The 25,334-nt window shown below is 42.8% G+C and overlaps 1 protein-coding gene across 1 annotated transcript in view; it reads left to right on the forward strand.

Moving 5' to 3' along the window:
- The window catches only part of tubg1 (tubulin, gamma 1), an 89,441-nt gene that overhangs the window by 22,559 nt on the left and 41,548 nt on the right, over nt 1–25,334 (forward strand). Inside the window, exons 3-4 of the mRNA XM_048560374.2 lie at nt 10,637–10,804; nt 22,278–22,346. Coding sequence (XP_048416331.1) covers nt 10,637–10,804; nt 22,278–22,346 — 237 coding nt within the window. The remainder of the gene's footprint in view (nt 1–10,636; nt 10,805–22,277; nt 22,347–25,334) is intronic.

The raw sequence follows: 25,334 nt of genomic DNA on the forward strand, positions 1-25,334 counted from the left end.
TCATTCCGCTTGGGAACTCTGCAGCCCAATGGTATTAATGTGGACTTCACGAGCTTCAAAATCTCCCCTTCCCCCAGCGCATCCCAAAACCAGCCCAGTCGTCCCCTCCCCCCACTGCACCACACATTTTAGAGCCATGCTATATCAATCCTGTACGTTTTCTTCATCCACGTATATCCCGCACACAGTTCTTTCTCCCTCCTCTGCTAATTAAGAACCATCCACAAAAATTTTGAAATGGGGTTCTTCCGTTCCTTTTTCTTTTTGCCACTCTGCTTTCAGTCCCTTTCTTACCCCCTCCCATTTGTTTTGGTACAGATGGGCCCTTTGGATCATTCGCTATCGTCAACTGACACTTGTGTTTTCCTCCCTGATTTACTAAGTTGTCTGCCAACATGGTGGCTCCTTTTACCCCTTTCATAGTGATATTCCTTTCATTGTAGCAATAGTGTCCATCTAGTGATTCTGTTTTGGCTAAGTGAATCTTCTTTAAATCCTTCCATCTAATAATAGCTGTATGGGGGCAGGTCCTGTTAGTATTGTGAGTGGGTTCAGCCCCACTATGTAGACAAAATGCTGCACTACCCAGAAAACAGCTAGCAAATGGTTTTTGTATAGAGTGTACCCCTGCTGTACCTGTGAGAGCATGTGTGAGGCACATTCTAATGGTCTTAATTTGCCGTGGGTCTCTTGTAGCTGAACTGCCAAGAGGGTGGTGTCTGTGGTGGCTGCTTTCAATGAAAACGGTTCAGTTGGATTTGGGGTTTTCAGAGGGGGTGTGGCAGCTAGTGCTTACTTCAGAACTGTAATGGCGAATGAGTGTTCCAACTTCTTCATCCAGGCCACACGTTTTTTCAATAATTCTATTAGTGTGGGCACTTTTTTGTAGTGAATCCATCGATGTGGTCCCTGCAAAATCCCACTAAGCCCTGGAAAGATCTCATCCTGTAGAACATGGAGTCTGCCAATCCACCTCTACGCTTTGTTCGTCAATTTCTCTTTTCCCCAGTGACAGAATCATTCCCTAGTAAGAAACTTTCTGCTTTATCTGCACTTTCTCAGAACACAAGAACTAGGAGCAGGAATAGGCCATCCGGCCCCTCGAGCCTGCCTTGCCATTCAATAAGATCATGACTGATCTTTTTGAGCCTCAAAATCTCCACCTAACCGCCTGCACACCATAACCCTTAATTTCTTTACTGTTCCAAAATTGATCTAGCCTCACCTTAAAAACATTCAGCAAGGTAGCTTCAACTGCTTCACTGGCCAGGCAGTTCCACAGATTCACAACCCTTTAGGTGAAGAAGTTCCTCCTGACCTCAGTGCTACATCTTCTTCCCTTTATTTTGAGGCTATGCCCCCTAGTCCTAGTTTCACCTGCTAGTGGACACAACCTCCCTGCCTCCACCTTATCTATTCCCTTCATAATCTTATATGTTTCTGTAAGTTCTCCCCAAGTATTCCAATTAGGGATTACTTTCAGACCCAACTCATACAACAATTGCAGGAATTTAGTTAACAGCTGAAAATGTTCCTGTTTAGTTGCAGTTTGTAGAAGCAAGTCATCTACTTACAGCACCAGACATTCAGGTTTCTAGAACTGTTTTAACCCTTCCCTTAGGCATTAGTGAAATATGGACGGGGAATTATGAAATCCCTTTGGCAGTGCGGTCCACGTATATTGCTGATCTTGGAAAGTGAACATAGAACATAGAACAGTACAGCACAGAACAGGCCCTTCAGCCCACAATGTTGTGCTGACCATTGATCCTCATGTATGCACCCTCAAATTTCTGTGACCATGTGCATGTCCAGCAGTCTCTTAAATGACCCCAATGACCTTGCTTCCACAACTGCTGCTGGCAACGCATTCCATGCTCTCACAACTCTTTGTGTAAAGAACCCGCCTCTGACATCCCCTCTATACTTTCCTCCAGCCAGCTTAAAACTATGACCCCTCGTGCTAGCCATTTCTGCCCTGGGAAATAGTCTCTGGCTATCAACTCTATCTATGCCTCTCATTATCTTGTATACCTCAATTAGGTCCCCTCTCCTTCTCCTTTTCTCCATGAATTTATATTGGCATTCTTTTTCTACAGTGGGATTGACCAAAATCTGTTACTTGTCTCCAAAACCGTGAACCACAGCACATCCTCATTTTGCTTAAGTACCGTCACTGGGCTAATTGTTAGGTTGGGGCTGTTAACTGGGTGGCTTTGTTCAGTGCTCTATAGTCTATCGTTAGTTCCCAGCTATCATCCGGCTCTGTCACCGGCCACATAGTTGAGTTATTAGTGGAAGTTTCTGGTCTCACTGTCTCTTGTTGCAGCAAACTCAATATCACCTTCCCTGCCTCTTCTGTCTGGTTTGGAAAATCATACTGCTTCTGCAGTTTGGGGTCTGGACTCTGTAGATACATTCCTGGCTGTTTTGCCGCTGTCTTGTTTATGTCGAATAAATACTGTTGACTGCTTTACAACGATTTGTTGCACTTAATTGTTGCACTCATCTCCCCTGGTTTTATATATGTTGCCCTGACCATGCATATCCTATCCTGATACTCTTCCACCAGGACTAGTGTGCAGTTTACACTATGTATGCATTTGCCAAATCATGCAATTAATGGGATCAAAATAGAGTTCTGAGAAAGGGTCACCGGACCTGAAACATTAACTCTGTTTTCTCCTCCTCAGATGCTGCCAGACCTGCTGAGCTTTTCCAGCAACTTAGTTTTTTGTTCCTGATTTACAACATCTGCAGCCCTTTTGGTCTCAAAATAGAGTCCTGCTCTGGCCATATAGTCTCTACCTAAGACATGTTCTTGTTGTCTAGGTAATTTAGTAAGGACTACTGAATGCTCTAATACTACTCTTCCCACACTAACCTCCAACAGTACACTCCAGTGTCCCACTTGTGAATGTCCTGTGAATCTGCTTAGAACGATTTTACTTTGAATGTTCCAATCCGCATCATTGATATGGGTAGTATTAATGGTTAATGGGTAGTAATAATGGGATTCCCCCAGTGTCCTGAAGGAATGTAACAGGGTGGCCTCTGACCCCTACCATTCACTATGGTTCTCCCTGTTTTATCCCACCGCAGATCATGTACCCATGATGGAGTGGCATGTGTCCGTCTTTGAAGTTTGGAGTACATCCCTGAAACAGTATATCTGTCATATTCCTCTTGGCCACAATTGTAGCACTTGGACACCCTGCTTTGAGTTTTCCCCATTCCTGAGATGGTTCCTCTACCTGTACCTCTTCCCACTGTCTAATAGGCTGGAGGGGGTGCCCTCTGAGAAGGCCCCCCCACCCCTTTCATTTCTCCAGGTTGTTATTTGATCTTTGACAGTAATTTTGTTGTTATCTTTTTCCATGCTCTAAACATCCTCCTAATCACTGAGGTCTCTGTGTGCGACTCATCAGCAGGATCAAACTGATCTAGACCCGCCCTTGACTCCTCAGTGACATGCAACACCAGTATTCACAGCCATCAGCTCCTAACCTCTGGTTCCAGATGATTCCTGTTCAAGGTCATGCCATATGCCCCCGAAACACCACCCAAATGTGTGCAGCAAACACAGAGGGGTAGTGGTGTTCACCTTTCCTTTGATAGTATTTTGTAGGAGCTTCTACTAGATCCCTTCTGTTACCACTGAAGATGGTTAAAACTTGGTATTTTAAGCCTGCATTTATGTGTCTACCAACTTTGTGCTTCTTTGGTAAGGTGGAGAATGTGGGTTTAGGCACATTATAATTAATTTTCTTCCCTCAGCATCGTCTAAGCACGTACGTCTGTTGACTGTTCGGAGAGGCACAGAGGCTCAGTGGTTAGCACTGCTGCTTCACAGTGCCAGGGACCTGGATTCAATTCTAGCCTCAGACGACTGCCTATGTAGAGTTTGCACATTCTCTCCACGTCTGCATGAGTTTCCTCCCAGTGCTCCGGGTTCCTCCCACCGTCCAAAGATGTGCAGGTTGGGTGGATTGCCCATGCTAAATTGCCCACAATGTCCAAGGATGTGTAAATTAGGTGGATTAACCTAACCCTGGGAAATTCAGGATTACAGGGATAAGGTAGGGAGGTGAGCCCAGGTGGGATGCTCTTCAGAGAGGTGGTGTGGACTTGTTGGGCTGAATAGCCTGTTACCACACTCTGAAGATGCAATGATTCTATGACTGACTGCTTGGAATAGCTCCCTGGGATCATCTCCAGGCTCCCATATCCTAATATCTTTTGCAATATCCCTCAATTGCTGTACCTCTAATGGAGTGTAATATGTCGCTCTTGCGCCAACTGCATCTTGGCCGTCTGCCCCTTCCCCGACACCAGTGGTTACAAGGGGGGCTATTGTGGCTGATGGGATCTCCGACCCTGGGTTGTAGGATGGCGGTGGATCCTCTAGAATAGGCTCCCTGTCAACATGGCTGTGCCTAGCTGCTTCATCTGTTAGATTATCCCAATCTGTGTCTATTCGCTGCCTTTCTCATTTCTTTCCAGTGTAATTGTGCCTATTATGCCCCTCAGCGCGGCTAGCTGACCTTTTCAGCTTTTCTGTCTGTTTCTGACACTTTTGTGTGATCAGTGATATTGTTCCTGAGTTTCTCTCTCTGAATCATGTTTATCACAACTTTCAAATCACTACATTGTTGCTTCCATCCCTCACTTCAGCTTCAACTGTTTGGGCTTCTCCCTCCTGTCTACTCTTTTCCCTAACCAGTTTCTCACATTCCATTTGATACTGGTTCATATGTACCTAGTCCCCACTTCTGTGTCCTTTGCAGATCTGCTGTCTTCCCACTAACGCAGGCTTCCTCCTCATGAAATCTCTTACTCTCTTCCTCTAGTCTGTTCCTTTCTAACTTGGCCTGCTGATGGCATTCTATTCATTCCTCCGTTAAACAGCCGATTGCTACTGCCTTCTGTACCGTTTTAAATTTCTTGCATGACATTTTTTTTGGGCAACTTTCCAAAGGGCTTCCCCAGTGGATTTTCCCTTTTCCCTGGTATGACCTGCACATTTCTCCATGTTGAGGCCACTTACCTATTTTATTTCTGCAGGAGTCGCATCCAATCAGGGAAGCCCACTGTCTTGATTTGCCATCAAATATTAGTAGCTACAAATTAACCCCAAACTCCTGTTCAATCCAACTCAATCTCTCCGCTGAGTCAGCGGGAGACTCTACCTTTGGACCATCTGGGAATGCCAAAATATGTTGGAGCCTGGCAATCACCGGCTATGATTATGGGCTTGTACAGAGAGGAGCAGAGTCAATCCTCTCATAACTCATAAGTAAACTTATTAATATTGTTAAACAATACATGTAGCTCATACTTCTGTTTTTGTTGTAAATCAACTGCTGGAACCTATTTGTACACTCATTGGGATAATAAAGTGTGAAGCTGGATGAACACAGCAGGCCAAACAGCATCTCAGGAGCACAAAAGCTGATGTTTCGGGCCTAGACCCTTCATCAGAGAGCCACTCATTAGGGTCTTCTGACACTCCCTGAATGGCCACAGAATATGAAAGCTAATACCAGAGCAGGATAGCTGCTGATGCTGACAAGGACTGACACTGCCCAGGCATTCCATTTCTTCTCGTGCTTTCTCTCTCAATGTCATCACCACGTTTTTGACGTAGGGTTCACTTCTGTGAAAGTTAGTCTCCAGCATTTTAACTAGCTCCATGCTGGAGAATCAACCTCTTAGTCCCTTCCTTATCTCTTTTGAGCTGCTGCACTGTCTCTTTCCTAGATAACAAAGTGTAGAGCTAGATGAACTCAGCCGGCCAAGCCTCATCAGAGGAGCAGGAAGGCTGACATTTCGGGTCTGGACCCTTCAGAAAAGGGGCATAATTTTTCAGAAGAGGGGTCTAGGCCTGAAACGTCAGCCTTCCTGCTCCTCTGATACTGCCTGGCCTGTTGTGTTCATCGAGCTTTACACCTTGTTATCTCAGATTCTCCAGTATCTGTAGTTCCTACTGTTGCTGTCTCTTTCCTGTTGGCTCAGGCTTGTTCATTCATTGCCTTTACCTTTATTGGCCCAGATCCTAGGATCTGGATACCTCATTACTTGTCCAAATAAGGTTTTTGCATTGTTTCATCTTCCTTGCTTTCCGCATAACCTAGTATGTTATTTTCTGCATAATGTTGTTAGTACAAAGCAATTTCAGTAGGCTCGGACCAGTACTTGGACTCAGGTCATTTTTAGTTCACAAACTGCTTCTTCTTACATGTCAGTGATTTCAGGTTTTTTTTCTTGCAGCATATCAGCAGCTTGCATCTCACGCGCTGTCTCTTTGACTGCAGTTCCTGGCTAACAGCTCCAATTTTAGGAATTGCCGGCATTGACATAGGCATGGGAAAAGACAGTGACAGAAACGGCTCTCACTGCTGCAGAGTCCTCCTTACTGACACCTGGGGGCTAGGGCCAAGTCTCTCAGACTAGTCAGGCAACAGCCTGACAGTCTTGCTCGGAGTCGTACTTACAAACAATGCCCCATCGTCATCATCCCTGGCTATGTCCTGCCCTGCAGGTGGGACAGACCCAGCACAGGTGGTGACACAATGGTATAGATTTGGGTAGGAGTTGCACTGGAATCCTCCACAGTGATTCCAGATCACATGAAGGTTCATGACTTCAGTTTAAACATGGGCAAGGAAACCTCCTGTTTATTAGCATGTACTGTTCTCCCTCAGCTAATGAACCAGTAATGCTCCGTGTTGAACACCACTTGGTTGTACTGACGGTGGCAGGGGCACAGAATGTACTCTGGGTGAGGGTGGGTTTCAGTGTCCATCAACAAGAGTGACTTAGAGTAGGCTCAGTCCTGATGAAGGGTCCCGACCCGAAATATAGACTTTCCTGCTCCTGTGATGCTGCCTGACCTACTGTGTTCCTCCAGCTCCACACTGTATCGGTGGCAGCAGCAGTATTAATCAAGTTGCTTAGGTTCTAAGGGATACAATTGTTAGACTGGTTCTGCAGCAGGTGGTGAAGGAACAGGAGAGAAATGTATACTTGACATCATCCCTGCCAATTTGCTGGCTACAGCTGCATCTGTCCATGACCATATTGCTAAGAGTGACCACTTTGTGGAAATGGAGTCCTGCTTTCGCATTGAAAATACACTGTGTGTGTATATATATATATATATAAAATGTTGTGTCGTGTAATCACTGTGCTAACAGGAAAACTCTCCCTAATATCTCTCATCCAGCCGGTAGAACACATTACTTTACTGAAGGCTATCCTTGCACCTTAACAATTTACAGACCCAGAAAATAGCAGTCTTAATGCTTGAAAATCACTGCTCCAGGCTAGCCCAGTATCTATGTTTTTATATTTTTTTAAAATTTAATCAAGAGACAGGTCTCCATAACAACATATAATAAAAAAACCCACTCTACTCACTATTGTAGATTTACAAGAGAAAACCAGTAAGGTTATACTCTTCAAAGGCCACTTAACTGCTCCCCTGCTGTAAGCTCCCTCACAGGTTTTTCCAAGGTCAGCCATGAATTTTGCTATTTGTTTATTTTTCTTAGAACGATCTCCGATGTCCAAAGGTACTTGAAAACAGACAGCAAAAGCAGTTGCTATGCAGATTACTGCTAGGTCAGACAGCAGTGTATGTTTCTTTGTCCATTTGAATCACTGCCCAAGTGGTCACTGTACTTTGCCATCTTCCTTTTTAATTTGCTGTTGTTTTGATATGTTTTTATCCCAAAGTTCTAAAACAATGCAATGGCTTATGAAACAGTAATTCCTGCTCCTAGAATTCAAGGAAATCAGCTCCAACACTGAAAATACCTCAAAAATGTTACAGCTCTTACAGCCACAATTTTTTCCCGTCCTCCATCTTGGATTACCTAGAAAATTCCACCATCTAGCAACTCAAGACAGGGCACCAATGGAAGTGCTGTGGACCAACAGTGGCAGAATTGCACTCCAACACAATCTGCAACCTAACGTCCTGGCATATCCCCCCACTCAATGATTACCATCAAGTCTGGGGATCAGCCCTTTTTCAATGGGGAGTGCAGGAGGGCATGCCAGGAGCAGCACGAAGCGTACCTAAAAATAAGGTGACACCGTATTGAAACTACCAACAGGACTACTTGTGTGCCAAACTGTAAAGGAACAAGTGATAAACAGAGCTAAACCATCCCATAAAGAATGGGTCAGATCTAAACTCTGCAGTATTGCCATATTCAGTCATGAATGGTGTGGACAATGAAACAGCTCAGTGGAGGAGGAGGGAGCTCCACAAGTATCCTCCATCCTCAATGAAGGAAGCGCTGGACATATCGCTGCAAAAGATAAAGCTGAAGCATTTACAGCAACCTTCACCCAGAAATGCTGAGTGAATGATCCATCTTGCCCTAACCACTCTTCCTTCCCCCACTCCACCCACCCTGCCACTGTGGTCCCTAGCATCACAGGTACCAGCCTTGAGCCAATTCACTCCACTTGATATCAAGAAACTGGATACTGCCAAGGCTGTGGGCCCTGACAACATTCTGGCAATAGTACTAAAGACTTTTGCTCCAGACCTTGCTGCTCCCCTAGCCAAAGTTAGAACAAAGCAGGACAAATTTAACCGAGCCAGTTACCACCCCTTTGGTCTACTCTCAATCATCAGTAAAGTGATGGAAGGTGCCATCAACAGTGCTATCAAGCTACCTACTCACTGATGCATATTTTGGGTCCTGCCCAGGTCAGTGGGCTCCTGACCTCATTACAGCCTTAGTTTAAACATGGACAGAGATTTGAATTCCAGAATTAACCAGAGAGTGATAGCCTTCACCTCAAGGCTGCAATTAACCAACTATAAATCAAAGAGCCCTAGCAATACTGGAATCAATTGGTATCGGGGGCAGACTCTCCACTGGTTGGAGTCATACCTGGCACAAAAGAAGATGGCTATGGCTGTTGGAGGACAGTCATCTTAGCTCCAGGACATCTCTGGATGTGTTTCTCAATGTAGTATTCTAGGCCCAACCATCTTCAGCTGCTCCACCATTGACCTTGCATCACAAGCCCAAAGGTGGGGATGTTCACCGATGATTGCACATGTTCAGCACCATTTGTGACTCCTCGGACGTTGAAGCAATTCATGTCTAAATGCCGCTAGATCTGGACAGCATCCAGGCTTGAGCTGACAAGTGGCAAGTAACATTCATACCACACAAATGCCAGGCAATGACCATCTCCAGTAAGTGACACTCTAACCACTGTCCCTTGACATTCAGTGGTATTGCCATCGTTGTAGTGGCCTAAAGAGGCAAGGAATACTGTGGTAAGTAACTCACTCCTGATTCCCAAATTGTGTCCATCAACTACAAGGCACAATTCAAGTATGTGATGGCATACTGCCCACTTGCTTGGATGTGTGCGGCGCCAGTAACACGGAAGATACTTGACATCATCCAGGACAAAGCAGCTTGCTTGACTGGTACAACATCCACTTACATCCACCCTCCACTACCGATGCTCAGTAGCAGCAGTGTGTCCTATATACAAGATGCAGTGCAGAAATTCACCCAGGATCCTTTGACAGCACCTTCCAAACCCACAACCACTTCCATCAGAAAGGACAAGGGCAGAAAATACTTGGAAACACCACCATCTGCAAGTTGCCCTCAAAGCCACTCACCATCCTGTCTTGGAAATATGTCATTGTACCTTCGCGGTCATTGGATCAAAATCATGGAACACCCTCCCTACAGGCATTGTGGGGCAACCAACAGGACTTCGACTCAGTGGTTTAACAAGGCAGCTCACCACCACCTTCTCAGCAACTAAGGACAGGCAATAAATTCTGGCCCCGCCAGTGATGCCCGTGCCCCACAAGTGAATACAAAAAATTCTCCTCATAACCTAATTTGTCCAATTCAGCAATTTTCCTTTTAAAATCCTTTGCTTACTTTGTTTCTTCCTCCTCTCCCAATCTGTTTTGGAGATGAGTAGATCTTTAAAATTAGCTTCTTCGGTGGGTTTTGTAGAAAGTCTGATACCAAAGTATTAAAAAAAAACTATCTGACCACAGGAACAGTGAAGTCAGTCTTTGGCACACACATATTAAATCAGCCAGGACTGCCATTGAGATGATACATTTATTTGTCTGTTGCAAGAGGCCCCCTCCAACCAAGTGAATGTACATGATGAGCTTATGGTGAAGAGTTCTTGGTTGTCATATTTTCCCGAATTGGAGTTCCCTTAACAAAAAATGCACAATTACACATTGTATATGCTTGTGTAATAGTTATGGGTCTAGACAAGTGGCATAGATGTTTTGAATTAAATCCTATCATAGCAAATTATGAAATGTCGTTCAATAAATCTGGTAACTTTTATAAAGCATCACAAAGAACGACCACTTGTGGAAAAAAAACTCACCTGTTCATGAGTGATTTCTGATCAACGCCACGCATTTGCCTCAATCCTCTACAGCAAACTGCTCGCTCCCATTTTGCCAACTTCTTAAACTGATGTTAAAGATATAATAGTCATATTATAGACAACAGCTATTGCTCTGTTTAGTTGTTTATTTACAAAACCACTCATTGCATTTGATGTTCTTTTATGTTTCAGCGAGTGGTAACTTTGAGGTTTGTTTGTTGTTTAGGCAGATGATGAGCACTATATCCCAAGGGCTGTTCTACTGGACTTGGAACCTCGTGTGATTCATTCAATCCTAAATTCACCTTACGCAAACCTGTACAACCCAGAGAATATCTACCTGTCAGAGCATGGAGGAGGTGCAGGCAACAATTGGGCCAGTGGCTATTCCCAGGTGGGTATTGCTTAAATTGCTAACAAGACTACAATCCAGGGCAATCAATCATTTAAGAAAATGTAAATGAAATCGAGTGGAATCAAATTTGTGAAAGGCATATCTTATTTGACTAATTTCTTACTGTTCTTTAAGAAAGTAACAAGGAATATGAATAAAGGGAAAAGTAAACATTTGTCATAGTTAGATTTCCAGTAAGCATTTGACAAGTTGCCAAATCAAAGGTTACTGCACAAAATTAAAGCTCATGTTGTGGGTGGTAACATATTAGCATGGATAGAAGATTGGTTGGCTAATAGGAAATTTTGGAGTTTCCACAGCAGAGTGCCAAAGGGTTCAGTGGCTGGTGCCTCAACTATTTACAGTTTCTCCTGAATGATTTGGTTGAGGGCTCCAAATGTGTAGTAGCTGCATGAGACAAAGACCGACCGGGAGATACTTTTGTGAAGAGAATATAAAGAGCCTGCAAAGGGACATAGTTTAAATGAGTTGGGGGATAGAAATATGGCAGATAATGTAAAATGTGAACTTGTTCACTTTGGCAGGGAGATAGAAAAACAGTGTGTTATTTAAATGAACAGAGATTGCAGAATTGCGAGGTACAGAGTTATATGGGTGTGCTAGTACAAAAGGTTTGTATGTAGGTACAGCAGGTGATTAGATGAAATGTCAGCATTTTTTGCATGAGGCAAGGAATATGTAAGTAGAGATGTTTTGTTACCATTTCTGCAGCACATTTATGGGATCACATCTACCGTACTACATAGTTTTGGTCTCTTTATTTAAGAAAGGATAGAAATATTGTAGAGCAGTTAGAGAAAGTTCACTTGACTTATAACTGGGGTGGGAATATTATCTTATGAGGGAAGATTTGACAGACTGGGCCTGTATGCACTGGGGTTTAGGAGAACAAGAGATGATACTATTGAAACATGGACAAACTGGAGGGGTCTTGACAGGGTGCTTGCTGAAATGATGTTTTCTTTTGTGGGGAATACTAGATGCCAATGTTGTAGCTATACTAGAATAGCTTGGTGAAGGCCACAGCTAGTTCTGCACCACAGGCCTCCAGAACTGTTGTTGAATGTTGCCAGCGCCTATAGTCTTTGTAGTATACAGTGTCTCAAACCATTTCTTGATTTCGTATGGAATGATTTGAATTGATTGAGGACTGGCATCCATGATGTTTTGGTGATAGTGATCCTCCTCCTCCTCCTCCTCCCCCCCCCCCCGGTCTTTACTGTAGTCATGGAGAGGGATAGGAGCAGACAGTTTGGCAAAGTATTTAATTGGGGGAGAGGGAATTGCGATGCTATTAGGCAAGAACTGTGGAGCACCAATTGGGATCAAATGTTCCCAGGTAAATGCACAATAGAAATGTGGAGGTTGTTGAGGGAGCAGTTGCTACAAGTACTGGATATGTTTGTCCCACTGAGGCAAGGAAGGAATGGGAAGGTGAAGGGACCTTGGATGACAAGACATTAGGAACACTTAGTCAAGAGGAAGAAGGAAGCTTACTTAAGGTTGTGGAAGCAAGGATCGGACAGGGCTTTACAGGTCTACAAGGTAGCCAGAAGGAACTGAAGAATGGACTTAGGAGAGCAAGAAGTGGGTATGAGAAAACCTTGGCTGGTAGGATGAAGGAAAACCCCAAGGCATTCTGTGCTTATGTGAGGAACAAGAGGATGGCCTGTGAGGGTAGGGCCAATCGGGGATAGTCGATAGAACTTGTGCACGGAGTCAGAGGAGATCCTTAATAAATACTTTGCTTCAGCATTCACGGGTGAGAGAGACCTTTACGTTTGTGAGGACACCATGAAACAGGCAGATATGCTTGAACAGGTTGATGTTAGGAAGGACAATGTGCTAGAAATCTTGAAAAACCTGAGGATAGATAAGTCCTCAGGGCTAGACAGGATATACCCAAGGTTACTACAGGAAGTAAAGGAAGAAAATGCAGCCCCTTTGGCAATGATCTTTGTGTCCTCACTGTCCACTGGAGTAGTACCAGCAGATTGGAAGGTGACAGATGTCATTCCCTTGTTCAAGAAAGGGAATCAGGATAATCCCGGAAATTACAGACCAGTCAGTCAGTCTTCTGTGGTGGGCAAATTATTGGAGGGGATTCTGCAAGATAGTATTTACGATTATTTGGAAAAACACAATTTGATTAGAAATAGTCAGCATGGCTTTGAGAGGGGCAGGTTCATGCCTCACAAAGCCTTATAAAGTCTTTGAGGATGTGACAAAACACTTCGATGAAGGTGGAGTAGTGGACGTGGCGTGTAAGGATTTTAGCATCGCATTTGATCAGGTTCCACACAGTAGGCTCATTCAGAAAGTAAGGAGGCATGGGATTCAGGGATATTTGGCTGTCTGGATACAAAACTGGCTGTCCAGTAGAAGACAGAGGGTGGTAGTAGAGGGAAAGTATTCAACCTGGAGCACGATGACCAGTGGTGTTCCGCAGGGATCTGTTCTGGGACCTCTGCTGTTTGTGATCTTGATAAATGACTTGGATGAGGAAGTCTAAGGATGGTTTAGTAAGTTTGTTGATGACACGAACGTTGGTGGAGTTGTGGATAGCGTGGAGGGTTGTTGTAGGTTGCAACGGAGCATTGACAGGATGCAGAACTGGGCAAAGAAGTGGCAGGTGGAATTCAACCTAGAAAACTGTGAAGTGATTCATTTTGGAAGGTTGAATTTGAATGTAGAATACAGGGTTAATAGCAGAATTCTCGGCAGTATGGAGGAACAGAGGGATCTTTGGGTCCACATCCATAGATCCCTCAAACTTGCTACCCAAGTTGATAGGGTTGTAAAGAAAGCGTATGGTGTGTTGGCTTTCAGTGGCAGGGGAATTGAGTTTAAGAGCCGTGAGGTTATGCTGCAGCTCTATAAAACTCTGGTTAGACCACACTTAGAATATTGTGTTCAGTTCTGGTCACCTCATTATAGGAAGGATATGGAAGGTTTGGACAGGGTGCAGAGGAGATTTACCAGGATGCTATCTGGACTAGAGGGCAGGTCTTATGAGGAAAGGTTGGGGGAGCTAGGGCTTTTTTCATTGGAACGAAGACGGATGAGATGTAACTTGATAAGAGGTTTGCAAGATGATGAGAGGCATAGGTAGAGTGGATAGTCAGAGACTTTTTCCCAGGGCAGAAATGACTATCACGAGGGGCCATAATTTTAAGGTGATTGGAGAAAGGCACAGGAGAGATGTCAGAGGTAGGCTCTTCTCAAAGAGTGGTGGGTGTGTGGAATACGCTACCGGCAGTGGTAGTGGAGTCAGATACTTTAGAGACTTTTAAGTGACTCTTGGATAGACACGTGGAGGATAGTAAAATGTAGGGTATGCAGGGTAGATTGATCTTAATTTTAGGTCGTCACAACATTGTGGGCTGAAGGGCTTGTACTGTGCTGTACTGTTCCACGTTAGATCAATACGGCATACTGCAGGCCCTTCAGCCCACGATGTTGTGCCGATCTAAGATTAAGATCAATCTACCCTACATTTTACTGTGCCAAACTTTTACCCTACATCTAAGGTCTATCTAACCTCCACCCCTACCTTTATACTGTCATCCATATGCCTATCTCATAGCCATTTAAATGCTCCTAATGAGGCCGACTCCACTCCCCTCTCCGGCAATGCATTCCACACCCCAACCACCCTCTGAGTAAAGAACCCTACCTCTGACATCTCCCCTACATCTACCTCCACTCACTTTAAAACTATGCCTCCCCTTAATAGCTACCTCCACCTAGGAAAAAGTCTCTGACTGTCCGCTTTATCTATACCTCTGATCATTTTGTACATCTCTATTAAGTCACCTATTTTCCTTCCACTGTTCTAAAGAGAAAAGCCCTAGCGCTCTCAACCTTTCCTCATAAGACTTTCCCTCCATTCCAGGCAACATCCTGGTAAATCTCCTCTGCATCTTATCCAATATTTCCACATCTTTCCTGTAATGAGGCGACCAGAACCGGACACAATACTCCAGACGTGGCCGAACCGGGCTTTTATATTGCTGGAGCATAACTTTACAGCTCTTGAATTCAGTCCCTCTATTAATGAAAGCTAACACACCATACGCCTTCTCAACAACTCTATCCACCTGGGTGGCAGTTTTCAGGGAACTGTGGACATGAACCCCAAGATCCTTCTGCACCTCCACACTGCCAAGAATCTTTCTGTTAACCCTGCATTCTGCTTTCAAGTTTGTCCTTCCAAAATGAATACCTCACACTTTTCAGGGTTAAACTCCATCTGCCACTTCTCAGCCCAGCTCTGCATCCTATCAATGCCCCTTTATAGCCTAGAACAGCCCTCTGCACTATCCACAACTCAACCCACCTTAAGTCACCCACGAACTTACTAATCAACCCTTCCATTTCTACATCCAAATCATTTACAAAAATCACAAATAGAAGAGGACCCAGAACAAATCCTTGTGGTACTCTACTCGTAACTGAGCACAATGTTGAATATATTCAGTCCACTACATCACTTTGGCTTCTAAGGTTCAGCCAATTCTGAACCCAATCTGCTACAGTTCACTGTAACCCATGCCTCCTTACTTTCTGCATGAGCCTACCATGGGGAACCTTATCAAACCCCTTACTTAAATCCATGTATACCACATCCGCTGCTCTACCTTCATCCATGTGTTTGGCCACCTGTTCAAGTAAGCTTTGTGAGGCATGATCTACCACTCACAAATCCATGCTGACTATCATGAATCAAACTATGCCTTTCCAAGTGATCATCATGTTCTATGTTTGGAACTGCAAGAGGAAGCTGAGGTGGACCATTCATTCACTACTTCTATTTGAAAATGGACGCATATACTTAAGACTTATCTTTTGCACCTATGCTGGGCTCTGATGTAACTGAGAATAGTTGTAGAACAGCCTTATTTTTTCAGTTTTTTTGCTCACTACCATTCATGACTGGATGTTGTAGAACTGCCAGTTTAGGTGTGCTCCATTGGTTGTGGGATTGCTTAGACACATTTGTTCCATTCTTCTGCTACTGTTTAGCACATGAGTAGTTTTATGTCATAGGTTCACTAGGTTGTAACCTCATTTTTAGATATGCTTGGTGCTGCTGCTGGAATGCTCTCCTGTACTCTTCATTGAACCAGGTTTGATCTTCTGGTTTGGTAGTAACGGTAGAGTGGGGGAAATGACAAGCCTTGAGATTGTGGTTGAATACACTTCTGCTTTTGCTTATGGCCCTTAGTACCATAAGGATGCCCAGGCTTGAGTTAATAGATCTGTTCAAAATTTGTCCCATTTAGCACAGAGGTAGTGCCAAACAATTCGACTTTGTCTCACAAGGTATGTGCAGTGACCACTCTCACCGCATGAGTGTTCTGTGGGACAGCTTTCCCAATGCTAGCGCAAGTCCAAGATGTTAGTAAGCAAGATCTTGTAGGGGTTGGCGTTGATGTGCTTGCCGTTGTTCCTTCCAGTACTTAGGTTGATACTGGGTGGCCTGTCAGTTTTGTTCCTTTCTTTAGACCTTATAGTGGTTTTTGATATAACTGTGTTAGTAACTTATTTGGCTACTTCACGGTCTGTTGTATTGCTGCAAATCTGGATTTCGCATGAAAGTTAGATTGGATAAGGCCAACAAGTTTCGTTGTTGGATTATTTTCCCTAAAGAAGCTTGCAGGTGTTTTTACAATGACCAACAACGCAAAATGCATGGTTGCTGTTGGACTGGGTTTTAATTCCAGCTTTTTGAATTGAATTTTACCATGTATTTTGGTGGGATTTGAACTCATGTTCCCAGAACATTAGCCTGGGCCTGTATATTGTGAGTGTATTTTTCCATAATGCATAATTACATTACCACTATGCCCACTGGTTGGCATTCATCCTTGTGCTCAGTAAACGGGTTTATCAAAAAACAGTACTGAACAGTAAAGGCCCATCAGCCCACCAAGACTGCATCGACACATAATCCCTTTCTAATCTAAAAACCTTTTACCTCTATGTGGTCAGTGTTTCTGTATTCCCTGCCTAATCATACGTCTGTCAAAATGCCTCTTAAACATTGCTGTTGTATTTGCCTCCACTGTCACCTCTGATCGTGCATTCCAAGCACTTACCACACTCTGTGTTTTTAAAAAAAATCTTGCCTCTCACATCTCCTTTAAACTTATCCCCTTTAACGTTAAACCAGTGTCCCTTAGTAGTTGACTTTTCTAACCTGGGAAGAAGACTCTGATTATCCGTCCTGTGATAATTTTGTAAACTTATATCAAGTCACCCCTCATCCTTCACCTTTCAAGTGAAAACAAATGAAGTTTGATCAATCTCTCCTCAAAGTTAATAACCTCCAAACCAGGCAACATTTCTGGTAAATCATTTCTGTACCTTCTTCAAAGCCTCCACATTCTGTGGTAACATGGTTACCAGAACTGTACATAAATGTGAGGACTGCTTTTCATCATTTATATAAATGATTTGGATTTGAGCTTAGGAGGTTAGTAAATTTGCATACAGCACCAAAATTGGAGGTGTAGTGTACAGTGAAGAATGTTACCACAGAGTACGACGGGATCTTTATCAGATGGGCCAAGGAGTGGCAGATGGAGTTTAATTTGGATAAATGTCAGGTGCTGCATTTTGGATAGGCAAATACAGGCAGGACTCATACACATAATGGTAAGGTCCTGGGGGGTGTTGCTGAACGAGGAAACCTCGAAGTGTAGTTTCATAGTTCCTTGAAAGTGGAATCACAGGTATATAGAACAGTGGAGAATGCATTTGGTATGCTTGTCTTTATTGGTCAGTGCATTGACTTTTGGAGTTGGGAGGACATGTTGTGGCTGTACATGACATTGGTGAGGCCAGTATTGGAATGCTGCATTTAATTCCAGTCTTCCTGCTTTTGGAAGGATACTGTGAAACTAGAAAGGTTCAGAAAAGATTTATAAGGATATTTCCAGAGTTGGAGGGTGAGAGCTGTAGGGACAGGCTGAATAGACTGGGTTTATTTTCCCTGGAGCATCAGAGGCTGAGGGGTGACCTTATAGAGGTTTATAAAATCATGAGGGGCATAGGTAGGGTAAATAGGCAAGACCTTTACCTCGAGGTGAGGGAGTCCAAAACTGGAGGACTTAGGTTTAAGGTGAGAGGGGAAAGATTTAAAAGGGACCTAAGGGGTAACTTTTGCATGCAGAGGGTGCTGCCTGTACAGAATGAGCTGCCAGAAGTGGTGGATGCTGGTACAAATACAATGTTTAAAAATCGTCAAGATGGGTACATGAATAGGAATGGTTTTTAGGCATATGGCCCAAATGCTGGCAAATAGGACTCGATTTATTTAGGATATCTGGTTGTCATGGACGAGTTGGACCGAAGGATCTGTTGCCATGTTGTACAGCTCAATGACGCTAAAACACTATAACTAAAGTTCTTATGCAACTGCAACATGGCTTGCAAATTTTTATATTCTAACCCTCGACCAACGAGGGCAAGCGTACCATATATCTTCTTGACCACCTTATCCACTTGCGTTACCACTTCCAGGAACTGTGGATCTGTATGCCTAGCTTCCTGTACAATTTGGTGCTACTAGGTTTCTGCCATTTACAGTGTACTGCCCTCTTGCATGAGCTCTCCCAAAATAGATCATCTCGAGTTTGCCCAGGTGAAATTTCATCTGCCATTTTTCTGCCCAAGTCGCCAGCTAATCTCTATCCTGTGTATCCTCTGGCAATCCTCCTCACCATCCACAGATGCCTCAGTGTTTGTATCATCTGCAGACTTACTAATCAGCCACCTACGTTCTCCTCTAAATTATTTATGTATATTACAAACAACACGACTCCTAGCATTGACCCTTGCAGAACACCATTGGTCACAGACCTCCAGTCATAACAACATCCTTCCACCTCTACTCTGTCTTCTGTGATTAAAGCCAGTTCTGTATCCATCTTACCAACAAACCGCGGATCCTGTGTGACTTCATCTTTTGTGTCACCCTGCCAGGAAGGATCTTGTTTAAAGACTTGCTAAAGTCCATACAGACAGCATCTACTGCCCTCTCACCTCAATAATGTCACTTCCTCAAAAGAAACTCTATCAAGTTTGTGGGACATGATCTTGCCTGCACAAAGCTATGCTATCACTGATAAGTCCATATTTTTCCAAATCTGAGTGAATCCTACCCATCAGAATCTTCTCACATAATTTCCCCACCATTGACATTAGGCTCATGATCTGTAATTTCTCAAATTATCCCTTGTTGCAGTTCTTAAACAAAAGAAAGATTTCATGCAAGTAATGTCTTTAACCTGCCTCCCTCAGCATTCTGGGATCGATCCTATCAAGTCCTGGGAACCTGCCAACCTTAATGCTTTTCAAAACACACAACATCACCAACTTTTTTAATATTGCCATGCCCTACAATATCAGCATTCCCCTCTGAGACTCACCATCCATCATGTCATTGTCTTCTGTCAATACCGAATCAAAGTACTTATTAATAATCTTGCCCACGCTCTCTGTTTCCACACACAAATTCCCTCCTTAGTCCTTGAGTGGACCTGTCCTTTTCCTAGCTACTGTCCTACTCCTTATGCATACGTAAAATGCCTTGGGATTTTTCCTTAATCCTGTTTGTCAAAGACATTTCATGGCCCCTTTTAAACCTCCTAATTCCTGTTTAAGTTCTATCCTACTAGCTTTGTATTTATCAAAAGCTGTCTGTCTTATGCACACCTTTTTCTTTTTGACTAAACTCTCAATTTCTCTTGTCATCCAAGAGAATCATGTCATTCCTTATCTTTCATTTTCACATGAACATACCGGTCCTGAACTCTACTCAGCTGGCCTGTAAAAGATTCCCACATGCCAGATGTAAATTTACCCTCCAACATCCACCCCCAATTTACTTTCCCCAGTTTCTGCCTAAGACTGTGATAGTTAACCTTTTCCAATTTAGAACATTTACTTGAGGACGACTCTTGTTATCCATAATAACTTAAAACTTACAAAATTATGGTCACTGTTCCCAAAATGCAACCCTGCTGAAACTTCAAACACCTACGAGTTCATTCCCCAATACCAGGCATAGTATGGTCCCTTCCCCCAGTTAGACTATCTGCATGTTGTTTCAAAAAGCTGTTTTGGACACACCCAATAAAGTGGGTCCCCAGAACATTAAGCTGCCAGTCTTGTCTTTGTCTCAACCAAGTTTCTGTAATTGCTGCAACACCATAGTTTTGTATATATTAAAGAGGTGGCAGATGGAATACAATGTGTAAAAGTGTGAGGTTATGCACTTTTGTAGGAAGAATAGAAGCATAAAGTATTTTCTAGAAGGGGAAAAGCTTCAGAAATCTGAAGCACAAAGGATTTGGAAGCCCTAGTTCAGGATTAGAACATAGAACATAGAACAGTACAGCACAGAACAGGCCCTTCAGCCCACAATGTTGTGCCGACCATTGATCCTCATGGATGCACCCTCAAATTTCTGTGACCATATGCATGTCCAGCAGTCTCTTAAATGACCCCAATGACCTTGCTTCCACAACTGCTGCTGGCAACGCATTCCATGCTCTCACAACTCTCTGCGTAAAGAACCTGCCTCTGACATCCCCTCTATACTTTCCACCAACCAGCTTAAAACTATGACCCCTCGTGCTAGCCATTTCTGCCCTGGGAAATAGTCTCTGGCTATCGACTCTATCTATGCCTCTCATTATCTTGTATACCTCAATTAGGTCCCCTCTCCTCCTCCTTTTCTCCAATGAAAAGAGACCGAGCTCAGTCAACCTCTCTTCATAAGATAAGCCCTCCAGTCCAGGCAGCATCCTGGTAAACCTCCTCTGAACCCTCTCCAAAGCATCCACATCTTTCCTATAATAGGGCGCCCAGAACTGGACGCAGTATTCCAAGTGCGGTCTAACCAAAGTTTTATAGAGCTGCAACAAGATCTCACGACTCTTAAACTCAATCCCCCTGTTAATGAAAGCCAAAACACCATATGCTTTCTTAACAACCCTGTCCACTTGGGTGGCCATTTTAAGGGATCTATGTATCTGCACACCAAGATCCCTCTGTTCCTCCACGCTGCCAAGAATCCTATCCTTAATCCTGTACTCAGCTTTCAAATTCGACCTTCCAAAATGCACCACCTCGCATTTATCCAGGTTGAACTCCATCTGCCACCTCTCAGCCCATCTCTGCATCCTGTCAATGTCCCGCTGCAGCCTACAACAGCCCTCTACACTGTCAACGACACCTCCGACCTTTGTGTCGTCTGCAAACTTGCTGACCCATCCTTCAATTCCCTCGTCCAAGTCATTAATAAAAATTACAAACAGTAGAGGCCCAAGGACAGAGCCCTGTGGAACCCCATTCTTGGGTTAACATACAGACTCGGTTAACAGTTAGGAAGACAACATTGAGGGCTAGAATACAAGAGCGGAGATATACTGCAGAGGCTGTATAAGGCTGTGGTTAGACTGAATTTGGAATATTGTGAGTAGTTTCAGACCCTGTATTTAAGGATGGATGTGCTGCCTTTAGAGTGGGGTGGGTGGTGGGTGGTTCCAGAGAAGGTTTATGTGAATGATCCTGGGGATGAAGGGCTTGTGATATTAAGGCGGTTGAGGACTCTGGGTCCGTACTTGATGGAGTTTAAAAGGCTGAGAGGCTTCTGATTGAAACTTACAGAATTCTGAGAGGCCTGGATAGAGCGGACATGGAGTTGATATTTCCACTAGTAGGAGAGACTAGCACTCAAAGGCACAGCTTCAGAATTAAGGGGCGACCATTTAGAACTGAGCTGAGGAGGAATTTTGTCAGCTGGAGGGTGGTTAATCTGTGGAATTTATTGCTGCAGAAGACTGTGGAGGCCAAGTCATTGAGTGTATTTAAGCCAGAGATAGGTTTTGAATATTAAGGAGATCAAGGATTACGTGGAGAAGACAGGCAAATGAGATTGAGAAACACATCAGCCATGATCGAATGGCTGAGCAGACTTGATGGGCTAAATGGCCTTGTGGTTTAATCCAGGCTTTAGCTTCATCTGCTGTACCAATCATACTCCTCTGTATTAAAACCACTATATCTCATTCAGCCAGTCCTGCTGTGTTCAACAACCTCCTGAGTGTCTGTTCTTCCTCTTAGTCTTACATGCTTTAGTCTCTGACTCCTCTCGGTCAACTTATCTGACTTTTATTTATTATTAATTTATTGTTACAAAAGCAGCAATTGCTGGTGAAACCCAGCAGGTCTGACAGCAACTGATGGAAGAAAGTAGAATTTGATGAAGGGTCACTACTCTCGAACCAGATCTGAGTTCCGCCAGCAATTTCTGTTTTTGTTTCCGATCTCCAGAATCCGCTGTTCTTTGTTTTCTTGATGTATTCTTTGGTAGCCACTTTGTAAGAAGTCCTTTATTTTAAAAATTGTGGTTAAGTCCTTTTCTTTTTCCTTTGAATAGGGTGAGAAAATCCATGAAGATATTTTTGATATTATTGACCGAGAAGCTGATGGCAGTGACAGTTTGGAGGTGAGTCCAAGCTTTTAGTTGGCTTTTGGATACTCTGTTGAACTTATTACAATCATTCATAGTAAGCTATGTGATTGACCAGCAGCCACCTCACCAGTATACTGTTGTAACATTTCAATCAAGCAGATTAATTCCTGAACCCTTGAATCCTTTAATTATGAGACCAAGATGCTAAGCAGTGAGTGTTACGGGATGGCTGTTTTTATTTAAATGTTGGGTTACCTTATAATTGGCATTTATAGCATCTCTGCCTGGGTTATCTAAAGTTTGCACTTCAAACAATTAAACCTATGACACAGTAGATTTTAAAAAAAGCACAAATTAAGAGTTCAGTGATTCATTTCTGAGATGATGCCAGGCAAACCAGTAATGGGCTGGGTCACCAACCATAGGAAAAATTGTAGGCAATCCCTAGGTTTGTCACCTGTTTTGTAACAGACCCTGAACCATAATAACAACAAACATCCTGACTTAAATTTACAGTGATTTTCAGTTTTTGATATGAACCATTTATAACAGCGCTTTGATTCCATCAGAGGTGCTGTAATGTAGGAATTGAGTTTTTTGGCAAAACAGAATTGAGTCTGGTAAGATGGTTTGTACTTTGTATCAAACGATATGTATCTGCTCAAAGTGTAGTGGAATGCCATAGATAGTGAATGTAATTTTCACTTGAATCAAGCTGAAGGATGTCAGTGCAAAACGATAAACATTGCCGTATTATTACCCAGAATCAGCATCAGATCAAGTATGGCTAGATGCTAAATTCCTACCCTATTTAAAATCATTTTGAGAAAACTCACCCTACTGAACCTTTGTGATTGTTCATGTTTTTCACCTAGTCTCTTCAATATGAGCTCTGTCAAAATCTGGGTCTGAGAGATAAAAGGTATACTACTCATGAGTCAGGGTGCTAACCTGGCATCTGACCCATTTTCCGTATGTCAACAAGAACTGAAACGGTGAGGTTCACTTGGGTTTGAAGAAAGCAAATACGTTGTGGAATGATGTAATGTGGGATTGGGTTGTTTTTGACTAATGCAGATGTGATGGGCCAAAGGGCATTTATCTTTGCTATAGATTTTTGTCACTGAGCTACAGACCCAGCAGACAAATCCAGGATTGGTAACACAATGTGGGCTTGAGGGATATATAGAGCTTACATCCCTCTAAAAATTTCCTCTTTATGTACTTAGCTAAATGTCTTTTATATGTTGTAATTGTATCTGCATCCACCACTTCTTCTGGAATTTTATTCCACACACAAACCACTCCATGTATAAACAAAAATTGTTCCTCGTCTCCTTTTTAAATCTTCCCCTTTCACCTTAAAAATATGCCCCCTAGTCTTGAAATCCCCCACCCTAGGCAAAAGACACCTTACCAATGCCTCTCATGATTTTGTAAACCTCTATAAGGTCACCACACAACCTTCTATGCTCCAGTGAATCAAAATCAAATTTCATACTACTAAAATGTAATAATTGTAAGAACTCTAGAAGGCCTTTCGAAAAAATTCCATTAACTCAACTCCATTTGAAAAGAAAATGGCATGCATTTGTTTTTGCATTTTTGTTATAAAATTGTCAAAGTAAATATCTGCTATTCCTGAAATGTATTAACTGTAAGATGTCTAGAAATAATCTCGAGCGTTTTCAAAATCTACACTATTCTCAGTTCATTGATTTAGAATATGTGCAATATCAACAGTAAAAAATGATTTTTAGTTTAACCAAAATCCTTAGAAATTAGGCCTTAATGTTGTTAATTGTGTAAACCCTACCCTTGTTGTACCAAACTGCAGTACTACACATTTGTCCACATTGAACTCAAACTGTTATAGAGAAGGAGAGGTTAATGAAAGAAAATCCCTGATATTCACTTTATAAGTAACTAGTAACAATTTATTTATTTCACCTCTAACGGTGAACAAATTTACAGAACTAACAAAATTAACAATTCTCCCTAATTCCTAACTATTCCCTAACTGAACAAAATTTTATTGTTATGCTATTCCATTAAACACAAGTCCCACTTATATGACCCAAGTAGTAAGAAAAAAAAGAATTAAAACTTAATCTTTCAAAGTCCACATAGAATGTGTGTTCTGAAATGCGCTGCCTTCTCCACTGTTTCTCCAGTTATAAATGCCTTTCTTCTGCTGATCCTGCTGTCACGGATGTTTCCCCTGTCAATACTCTTAGCTAGAAGTGCCGTCATACTTTTATGGATAGATGTGCTTTCTTAGAGAGCTTAGCGATTTCTTGTGATAGCTAGATGCTTATTTCTGAGATGGTGGTTCACTCTCACTCCAATTTTCAAAAACCCTCTCCTTACGTACCTTGGATGACATTTTAGTTTTCTTACAATAGCATTGGCCCAGTTGTCAAAACCATCAGATTTAATTCAATTGGCTTTCAATTGCTAAATGCTTTGTTTAAATTAATCGCCTAATTCCAGCTCATTGCCAAAGTATCAAAACAAGCCTAACGTTTCCAATCACACAGACAATTGATAGATGTTTCCATTTTAGAACTGGCTGTAAATCTTCAGCTACATATAGACTCTTTTTTTTCTGTATTAATCTCTAAGCTTCGAAAAACAGTTCATTTCTTAAAGGAACCATGCACTGTTCTCCCTTATCTTTTTATAAATTCTAGCTTCCTGCCTTCCAATTCATTATTACTCTATGGAACTTTGTAACATAGCAAAATACAATACCTTATATGCCATTTTTCAGTCCATTGACCCATTCTATCACAATTCCTTTATAATCTTGGAAAACGTTCTTCACTGTTTATTATGCTACCAATTTTGGTTATATAAATGATAAACAAAAGTGGATCCAGAACCGATTGGTGGGACATTGCTGGTGTCAAGCCTCTGGTCTGGAAAGCAACCCTCCACCATCACACTCTGCCTCTTGCCGTTAAGGCAATCATGTATCCAATTGGCAAGCCCACCCTGAATCCCACGTGACCTAACTTT

This window comes from Stegostoma tigrinum, chromosome 31, assembly GCF_030684315.1.
Source record: "Stegostoma tigrinum isolate sSteTig4 chromosome 31, sSteTig4.hap1, whole genome shotgun sequence".
Classification (NCBI taxonomy): Eukaryota; Metazoa; Chordata; class Chondrichthyes; order Orectolobiformes; family Stegostomatidae; genus Stegostoma; species Stegostoma tigrinum.